This window comes from Pristiophorus japonicus, chromosome 7, assembly GCF_044704955.1.
Source record: "Pristiophorus japonicus isolate sPriJap1 chromosome 7, sPriJap1.hap1, whole genome shotgun sequence".
NCBI classification, from domain to species: domain Eukaryota; kingdom Metazoa; phylum Chordata; class Chondrichthyes; family Pristiophoridae; genus Pristiophorus; species Pristiophorus japonicus.
The window spans coordinates 194,178,984-194,189,690 of NC_091983.1; the positions used below are offsets into that span (position 1 = coordinate 194,178,984).

At 44.8% G+C, this 10,707-nt stretch overlaps 1 protein-coding gene across 3 annotated transcripts in view; it reads left to right on the forward strand.

Annotated features, from left to right (window-relative positions):
* cep57l1 (centrosomal protein 57, like 1) overlaps positions 1 to 3,592 on the forward strand; it is a 245,591-nt gene extending 241,999 nt beyond the window's left edge. The window contains exon 14 of one of the 3 annotated variants that reach the window (XM_070885656.1): positions 2,984 to 3,592. In XM_070885656.1, coding sequence (XP_070741757.1) covers positions 2,984 to 3,220 — 237 coding nt within the window. In that variant the 3' untranslated portion in view covers positions 3,221 to 3,592. The remainder of the gene's footprint in view (positions 1 to 2,983) is intronic. The other 2 variants (XM_070885655.1, XM_070885657.1) reach the window with 2 other exon arrangements.
* Positions 3,593 to 10,707: the final 7,115 nt, after the last annotated feature.

Here is a 10,707-nt window from a genome sequence, read left to right on the forward strand (position 1 = left end):
AAAGGCAGGTAACTATAGGCCGGTTAGTTTAACATCTGTAGTGGGGAAAATGCTTGAAACTATCATTAAGGAAGAAATAGCGGGACATCTAGATAGGAATAGTGTAATCAAGCAGACGCAGCATGGATTCATGAATGGGAAATCATGTTTAACTAACTTACTGGAATTCTTTGAGGATATAACGAACATGGTGGATAGAGGTGTACCGATGGATGTGGTGTATTTAGATTTCCAAAAGGCATTTGATAAGGTGCCACACAAAAGGTTAATGCAGAAGATAAAGGTACGCGGAGTCAGAGGAAATGTATTAGCATGGATAGAGAATTGGCTGGCGAACAGAAGGCAGAGAGTTGGGATAAATGGGTCCTTTTCCGGTTGGAAATCAGTGATTAGTGGTGTGCCACAGGGATCAGTGCTGGGACCACAACTGTTTACAATATACATAGATGACCTAGAAGAGGGGACAGAGTGTAGTGCAACAAAATTTGCAGATGACACTAAGATTAGTGGGAAAGCGGGTTGTGTAGAGGACTCAGAGAGGCTGCAAGGAGATTTGGATAGGTTAAGCGAATGGGCTAAGGTTTGGCAGATGGAATACAATGTCGGAAAGTGTGAGGTCATCCACCTTGGGGAAAAAAACAGTAAAAGGGAATATTATTTGAATGGGGAGAAATTACAACATGCTGTGGTGCAGAGGGACCTGGGGGTCCTTGTGCATGAATCCCAAAAGGTTGGTTTGCAGGTGCAGCAGGTAATCAGGAAGGCGAATGGAATGTTGGCCTTCATTGCGAGAGGAATGGAGTACAAAAGCAGGGAGGTCTTGCTGCAACTGTATAAGGTATTGGTAAGGCCGCATCTGGAGTACTGCGTGCAGTTTTGGTCACCTTACTTAAGGAAGGATATACTAGCTTTGGAAGGGGTACAGAGACGATTCACTAGGCTGATTCCAGAAATGAGGGGGTTACCTTATGATGATAGATTGAGTAGACTGGGTCTTTACTCCTGAGAGTTCAGAAGGATGAGGGGTGATCTTATAGAAACATTTAAAATAATGAAAGGGATAGACAAGATAGAGGCAGAGAGGTTGTTTCCACTGGTCGGGGAGACTAGAACTAGGGGGCACAGCCTCAAAATACGGAGGAGCCAATTTAAAACCGAGTTGAGAAAGAATTTCTTCTCCCAGAGGGTTGTGAATCTGTGGAATTCTCTGCCCAAGGAAGCAGTTGAGGCTAGCTCATTGAATGTTTTCAAGTCAAAGATAGATAGATTTTTAACGAATAAGGGAATTAAGGGTACGTGGAGAGGGCGGGTAAGTGGAGCTGAGTCCATGGCCAGATCAGACATGATCTTATTGAATGGCGGAGCAGGCTCGAGGGGCTAGATGGCCTACTCCTGTTCCTAATTCTTATGTTCTTATTTTCTTATGTCCAAGGCCATGCCGTGGATTTTGATGACCGGGGGGAGGGCAGTGCTGTGTGGCGGGGTCAGGTTGGTGGAGGCAGTGGTTAACACTGTAATCTACATCAGAACCTGGTTTCTTTCATACTTCTGGAAGGGAGGATAAAAATTCCTAGTTTTTTTTTAAAAAAAGGAAAGAACACATTTATATCACGCCTTTCACATTCTCATGCTCTCAAAGTGCTTCACAGCAATTGAAGAGCAATATCGCTGTTTTGTAGGCAAACACAGCAGTCTATTTGCATACAGCAAGGTCCCAGAAATTGCAATGAGATAAATGAACAGATCTGTTTTAGTAGTATTGGTTGAGAAATAAATGTCTGCGGACAGTTGGGGCCTTCTCAACTGAAAGACAGCATATCTAACCGTGCAGCACTCCCTTCCTACTGCACTGAAATATCAGCCTATATTATGTGCTAAAGTTCCTGCAATCGGGGTTGAACCGATAACCTTCTGACTTGGGCTAATGTATTACTACTGGGTGAAACTGGTAGCAGAAGTAGAAAATTGTTGAGACTAGACTTAATTTCTACTTGCAAAGCACAAGCAGTAATGAAAACCAGCTATATGACCCATTTAGGTCTACAGGAAATGCCTTGACTATTTTGGTTTCCTGTACCTCTCAAAATACTGAAATGGAGGAGAAACAATGATGAATGATGAAGTGGAGGGAGATGGATTGATTGGTGTAGCACCTGTATTTGAGCAGCTGGAAACTTTCACTTGAAAAGTAAAAATGATCTTACCTGAGAAATGGTTGTATCATATGAGTGGTGCCTCTTGCTTAATCATTCCCTGTTGAAATACAGGCACAGGAGGAAGTTGCTATATTTTTATAATCCAGAGAACGCAAGTTCAAATCTCACCATGGCAGTTTGAGAATTTGATTGTAGTTTTTAAAAGCTAGAATCAGGATTGTTATAAAAAGCCAATTGGTTTGCTAATCTTTTTAGGGAAGGAAACCTGCACATCTTGCCTTGTCTGGCCTATGTGACTCCAGTCCCACACCAACGTAGTTGACTCTTAATTGCCCTCTGAAATAGTTGAGCAAGCCACTTCATTGTATCAAACCTGCAGTGATTCCAGAAGGTGACTGACCACCACCCTCTCGAAGTGACTCAGGATGGGCAATAAATGCCAGTGATGCCCACATCCTGGAAAAAAGAATGACATTGGTTGCTGCAGACGTGAAACCAGTTATAAGACCACCCAACATGGAAACCACAATTGAATCTAGTTTGGCTTCAGTTATGTTATTTATTTTAGGTCACTCCAAAGCCAAAACCAATTTGCAACAATACAAAATGTGCGGTACTACCCAAGTGTGTTTTCCTTTGAATTTAAACTTTGTGGAACACATCTTCCAAGATGTTTGTTACTAATCTTGTGTGTAAATTTTAAAATTAATTTTAACTGATATTAATTTAGACTTCTGCACTTTGATAGTAAATGTATCTGAATAAAATGCCTATGCATGTAAAAAGAAAAAAAGGAAGTGCAATTTCTTTGGCAATTATTTTTTTAGGTTGTGAAATTGAAGCTGAAAGCAAAAAAAATGAGAAGGCAGATGGCCGACACAAAGAAGCGAGCAAAAGCTTTAGATGAAATGAAGAAAGTGCCAGTTGCCCCCAAGGGAACAGAATTTTCACTCAAAACAACCTCTGTTCTTGGGCAGAAAGGAAAAGAAAGCCTTCAGCTGCTTAGAAATGCACAGAAACTACAGCTGACCCTGAGGCAAAATGACATTACATGGGACCAGTGACCACTGCGGTTCAGAAGGCAATGTCTATGAATTTGATTTGTGATGAATTAAATTAATAGATTACTATAGAGTAGCCTTATGAACCTGTACATTTTGTGTGTTTTTTGACTTGATTCTTGTTGCTTTGAAACTACTTGAAATACTACAAATGCTCACATATGGGGTTAATGTAGTTGAAATTTCACATTGCATTTTCTACATTCAGAAATTTTTAATCTATTATGATTTACAATATGCACTTGGTGCAATCTATCTGTAGCAATATTCTTGTTGGAGTCAGGCTGTTGACTTTCTTGATGCTTTGTATATGTATTACTTGTGTATACAAACTAATAAAAGCTCTTGAGGACCTGCTGTGGTCTTGCCCTTCCTCCCCTCTGTGCCCATTTACTCTTATTTTTCATTTTATTACCATGCACTATTTTGAGTCCTTTTTTAAAAGAAAACGTAAGTGCTTTGTTTATGATGCTGTTAAATTTGCTACTAATACAAATTGAACTTCAAGAACAAGAGGACTATAGAATGCTCCTTATAACCGATTATTTAAGTCTTCAGGCCATATTTACGGATGCCTATGTTTAAAGAAAGACTTGCATTTATATGACGCCTTTCACAACCACTCAAAGTGAGTTCTCCGGTAACTGTACAGTCCAATACGGGAATTACAGTCTCTCACAGGTGGGACAGACAGTCATTGAAGAAAAGGGTGGGTTTGCCACATGCGCCTTCCGCTGCCTGCACTTGTTTTCTGCATGCTCTCGGCGACGAGACTCGAGGTGCTCAGCGCCCTCCATGATGCTCTTCCTCCGCTTAGGGTGGTCTTTGGCCAGGGATTCCCAGGTGTCAGTGGAGATGTTGCACTTTATCGAGGAGGCTTTGAGGGTGTCCTTGAAACGTTTCCTCTGCCCACCTGGGGCTCGCTTGCCGTGTAGGAGTTCAGAGTAGAGCGTTTGCTTGGGGAGGCTCGTGTAGAGCATGCGGACGAAGTGGCCCGCCTAATGGAGCTGGCCGAGTGTGGTCAGTGCTTCGCTGCTGGGGAAGTAGGCCTGGTCGAGAACACTGATTTAGGTGTGTCTATCCTCCCAGGGAATTTGCAGGATCTTGCGGAGACATCGTTGGTGGTATTTCTCCAGTGATTTGAGGTGTCTACTGTATATGGTCCACGTCTCTGAGCTATACAGGAGGGCGGATATCACTACAGACCATAAGCTTGCTTTCATATTTGAGAGCCTGATCTTCGAACACACTCTTCTTCAGAGAAGGAAAGTAAGACTTGCATTTATGTGGCACCTTTCACGACCGCCGGACATCTCAAAGCGCTTTCCAGCCAATGAAGTACTTTTGGAGTGTAGTCACTGTTGTAATGTGGGAAATGCAGCAGCCAATTTTCCCACAGCAAGCTCCTACAAACAGCACTGTTATGTCTTTAGATGCTCTGATAATGACTCCATGAGGCAATGTACTTGAACTGGAAACATAGAAACATAGAAAATAGGTGCAGGAGTAGGCCATTCGGCCCTTGGCGCCTGCACCACCATTCAATATGATCATGGCTGAGCATGCAACTTCAGTATCCCATTCCTACATTCTCTCCATACCCCTTGATCCCTTTAGCTACAAGGGCCACATCTAACTTCCTTTTGAATATATCTAATGAACTGTCCTCAACAACTTTCTGTGGCAGAGAATTCCACAAGCTCACAATTCTGAGTGAAGAAGTTTCTCCTCATCTCGGTCCTAAATGGCTTACCCCTTATCCTTAGACTGTGACCCCTGGTTCTGGACTTTCCCAACATCGGGAACATTCTTCCTGCATCTACCCTGTCCAGTCCCGTCAGAATTTTATATGTTTCTGAGAGATCCCCTCTCATTCTTCTAAATTACTGTGAATATAAGCCTAGTTGATCCAATCTCTCCTCATATGTCAGTCCTGCCATCCCGGGAATCAGTCTGGTGAACCTTCGCTGCACTCCCTCAATAGCAAGAATATCCGTCCTCAGAATAGGAGATCAAAACTGTACACAATATTCAAGGTGTGGCCTCACCAAGATCCTATACAACTGCAGTAAGACCTCTCTGCTCCTATACTCAAATCCTCTCACTATGAAGGTCAACATATCATTTGCCGCCTTCACCGCCTGCTGTACCTGCATGTCAATTTTCAATGACCGATGTACCATGACACCCAGGTCTCGTTGCACCTCCCCTTTTCCTAATCTGTCACCATTCAGATAATATTTTGCCTTCCTATTTTGGCCACCAAAGTAGATAACCTCACATTTATCTACATTTATACTGCATCTGCCATGCATTTGCCCACTCACCTAACCAGTCCAAGTCACCCTGCAGCCTCTTAGCATCCTCCTCACAGCTCACACTGCCATCCAGCTTAGTGTCATCTGCAAACTTGGAGATATTACATTCAATCCCTTCGTCCAAATCATGACTGTATATTGTAAATAGCTGAGGGCCCAGCACCGAACCTTGCGGTATCTCACTAGTCACTGCCTGCCATTCTGAAAAGGACCCGTTTATTCCTACTCTTTGCTTCCTGTCTGCCAACCAGTTCTCTATCCACATCAATACATTACCCCCAATACCATGTGCTTTAATTTTGCACACTTAATCTCTTGTGTGTGACCTTGTCAAAAGCCTTTTGAAAGTCCAAATACACCACATCCACTGGTTCTCCCTTGTCCACTCTACTAGTTACATCCTCAAAAAATTCTAAAAGATTTGTCAAGCATGATTTCCCTTTCATAAATCCATGCTGACTTGGGCCGATCCTGTCACTGCTTTCCAAATGCGCTGCTATTACGTCTTTAATAATTGATTCCAACATTTTCCCCACTCCCGATGTCAGGCTAACCGGTCTATAATTCACTGTTTTCTCTCTCCCTCCTTTTTTAAAAAGTGGGATTACATTAGCTACCCTCCAATCGATTGGAACTGATCCAGAGTCTATAGAATGTAGGAAAATGACCATGATTTCTAGGGCCACTTCCTTAAAAACTCTGGGATGCAGACTATCAGGCCCTGGGGATTTATCGGCCTTCAATCCCATCAATTTCCCTAACACAATTTCCTGACTAATAAGGATTTCCTTCAGTTCCTCCTCCTCGCTCGACCCTTGGTCCACTAGTATTTCCGGAAGGTTATTTGTGTCTTCCTTGATTCTGTCTTCACTAAAGTATTTGTTCAATTGATCTGCCATTTCTTTGTTCCCCATTATAAATTCACCTGATTCTGACTGCAAGGGCGCTACATTTGTCTTCACTAATGGTCAGTTTTTAAGTTCCCTGCAAGCTTACTCTCATACTCTATTTTCCCCCTCCTAATTAAACCCTTTGTCCTCCTCTGCTGAATTCTAAATTTCTCCCAGTCCTCAGATTTGCTGCTTTTTCTGACCAATTTATATGCCTCTTCTTTAGATTAACACTATCCCTAGTTTCCCTTGTTAGCCACGGTTGAGTCACCTTCCCCGTTTTATTCTTACGCCAGATAAGGATGTACAATTGTTGAAGTTCATCTATGTGATCTTTAAATGTCTGCCATTGCCTATCCACCGCCAACCCTTTAAGTATCATTCGCCATTCTATCCTAGCCAATTCACATTTCATACCATCAAAGTTACCTTTCCTTAAGTTCAGGATCCTAGTCTCTGAATTAACTGTGTCACTCTCCATCTTAATGAAGAATTCTACCATATTATGGTCATTCTTCCCCAAGTGGCCTTGCACAACAAGATTGCCAATTAATCCTCTCTCGTTACACAAGACCCAGTGAAGGATGGCCTGCTCTCTAGTTGGTTCCTCAACATATTGGTCTAGAAAACCATCCCTTATTCACTCCAGGAAATCCTCCTCCACCATATTGCTACCAGTTTGGTTAGCCCAATCTATATGTAGATTAAAGTCACCCATGATAACTACTGTATCTTTGTTGCACGCATCCCTAATTTCCTGTTTGATCCCATCCCCAACCTCACTACCACTGTTTGGTGGTCTGTACATAACTCCTACTAGCGTTTTCTGCCCTTTGGTGTTCCGTAGCTCTACCCATATAGATTCCACATCATGCAAGCTAACGTCCTTCCTTACTATTGCGTTAATCTCCTCTTTAACCAGCAACGCTACTCCACCTCCTTTTCCTTTCTGTCTGTCCTTCCTGAATATTGAATATCCCTGGATGTTGAGTTTCCAGCCTTGGTCACCCTGGAGCCATGACTCTGTAATCCCAATTACATCATATCCGTTAACAGCTATCTGCGCAGTTAATTCATCCACCTTATTACGAATGCTCCTCGCATTGAGACACACACAGCCTTCAGGCTTGTTTTTTTAACACTTTGTCCTTTTAGAATTATGTTGTAATGTGGCCCTTTTTAATTTTTGCCTTTGATTTTTCTGCCCTCCAACTTTCCTTATCTCCTTTCTACCTTTTGCTTCTGGCCCCATTTTACCTCCATCTGTCTCCCTGCATAGATTCCCATCCCCCTGCTATATTAGTTTAAACCTTCCCCAACAGCACTAGCAAACACTCCCCCTAGGCCATTGGTTCTGTTCCTGGCCAGGTGCAGACCGTCCGGTTTGTACTGGTCCCATCTTTCCAAGACCGGTTCCAATGTCCCAGGAATTTGAATCCCTCCCCTTGCACCATTCCTCAAGCCACGTATTCATCTTAATTATCCTGTTATTTCTACTCTAACTAGCATGTGGCACTGGTAGCAATCCTGAGATTACTACCTTTTGAGGTCCTGCTTTTTAATTTAACTCCTAGTTCCCTAAATTCAGCTTGTAGGACCTCATCCTGTTTTTCACCGATATTGTTGGTACCTCTCTGCACCACGACAACTGGCTGTTCACCCTCCCCCTCCAAAATGCCCTGCATCCGCTCCGAGACATCCTTGACCCTTGCATCAGGGAGGCAACATACCATATTGGATTCTCGATTGCAGCCGCAGAAACACCTATCTATTCACCTTACAATAGAATCCCCTACCAATTTAGCACTCCCACTCTTTTTGCTGCCCTCCTGTGCAGCAGAGCCACCCATGGTGCCATGAACTTGGCTGCTGCTGCCTTCCCCTGATGAGTCATCTCCCCCAACAGTATCCAAAATGGTATATCTGTTTTGGAGGGAGATGACTGGAGGGGACCCCTGCACTACCTTCTACTGCTCTGCCTGATGGTCACCCATTCCCTATCTGCCTGAGTGACCTTTACCTGCGGTGTGAACTCACTAACCGTGCTATTCACGACATCCTCAGCATCGTGGATACTCCAGAGTGAGTCCATGTGCAGCTCCAGTGCCACAATGCGGTGTGTCAGGAGCTGCAGCTGGACACACTTCCTGCACACATAGTAGTCAGGGACACTGGGAGTGTCCTTAACTTCCCATATAGCACAGGAGGAGCATGACACAGGTCTGGGCTCTCCTGCCATGACTTAACCCTTAAATTAACTTAATTTGGCAACAATGCCAAAGGATACCTACTGAAATAATAAGAAAAAGATTAAATACTTACCAATTCACCAGCCAATCACTTACCCACTTGGCTGTGATGTCACACTTAGATTTCTTTTTACTTCTTTGTTTTACCTTCGGCCTCTGCACCAGCTGGCCCCTCGGACTGCCACCGCTCCCACTCGCTGCCACCATCCTTTATCCGCTGCCGCTCCTCTCGCGATGCTGGCCCCTTGGACTGCTGCCGCCATCCTTTATCCTCCCGCACCGCTCCTCTCGCGATGCTGGCCCCTCAGACTGCTGTTAGTCGTTTATTGATAATTCCAGAGTGAGGATCACACATGGTGGCCTGCCTTTTTTACTAGGCCAGGCACACCTGTATAGGTAACCTGCAAGTCTCCCAGTGCGGTGCCCTCTGGTGGCACACCTTGTAATAATACAAGCAATAACCATGTAGGATACATGACATCTCACTCTCCCAAGCCTTTTGTGCAAATCGCCTCTGCATTGATTGTGCTCGGGGCTTAGCTCTATCTGGTTGACCCTTGGCGGGTTATTTCTATCTTGGGTGAGTGGTTGGTGTTTTGTTGGCAGTAGAGTGCTAGTGGTTTCTGTTTGTGTGCCCAAGACCACTCCATTCTCTTCCCTCCCCACATATAGATTGTGTCGGAGGCTCATTACATTCATATACATTCATGTCCAGAAATAAAAAGTGCATTAACATCATTACATTTGTGGTTCATTTGTGAGGCAAGTACATTCGACTGGTGAGATACATTCTTGATATGTACTGGGAATCGGTATGGGTGTCAGCACAGGTGAGTAAGGACAAGCTAGTTCCAGAACTGCTGGATGGTGTCCAGCTAGTCTTGTGGTGGCGCGGTGCCCAGTGCTGGCAGTGGGAACCCAGTTGGCTCAAGTTGTCTGCTCTCGGGGCTTTTGCCGTTGCTCCTAGTGTCTGGCAGGTTCACAGATGCCTGTGACCTCCCTGTCCTTTCCTTGTGCTCTGGATCGCTGCTGCTCCCTGAGGAGCCGTCGTCTAACAGTGCACAGTGAACTGCTGACTCGCTTGCCTGGGCGTTGTTTGGTTTGGGATCCTGGCTGGTCCCGGTCCCATTTGCGAGGACTGTTGCGGGTGACCCTTCATTCCCGGGTATGGCCTTGGTGGCAATGGGGTCTGGGGGCTGCGTCTTGGCACAGTTTGTTCTTTCAGGCTCGTGGTGGTTGGTGCCTGAGAGTGGAGCTGGTCAGGAGCAGGGTATCGATACCGGTGCTGTTGCTCTCCTGAGATCGCTTGCTCTGCAGCTCGTATGTATTGGCTGCTTGTGACCACACTCCATGGTGCATACCTCTGGTCCCAGGGAAACATTGGGTAGCTCGCTGGACCTGTGTGCTCCCGATGGGTGTCTGCCCGCTGCATTGACTGTATGCAGTTGAAATCCTACATCGCACAACGTTTCATTACTCATTGTAAATAACCTGTAGCTCCGATCACGATCGCGTGCCTTTTCTTTGCTTATTGCATGTACACAATGCTGATCATCAATTACACATTTTACATCGAACTCACAGTTGCTCTTACATTGATTAAAAATGTGGAACTGTCCCTTTAAGTTTGGTGGGTTGCAGGCCTCCTTTAAGAGAGCCTTGCTATCTTTACCCCAATCCTTTTCTCTGTTTGGTGCCACATGTTGCTCCATCAGCGCTGCACCTCGTGGTCCAGCTGCCGCCATTTTTTTCTTCAGCGCTTCACCTCGTGGTTTGGGCGCCATCTTTCCTCCATCCATGATGTCAACTGCAATGATCCTCTTCTCCATAGGTTCTGCCACCGAAGCTGGAAGTTGCCAATTATTATTTTCTTTCTCTGGAGTCCTGCCACTGGAGCCTGGAAGGTGCGTTTGGGTCGTCTCAGCTGGATCATCTCCTCGAAGTCGTGCTGAGCAGTCTGTGCCTTGGGTACTGTGTTGGTCTGCTCTCTGGGGCTGGGTCCACCCTCGGGTGAGGGCTTGCTTTGCCTCTGA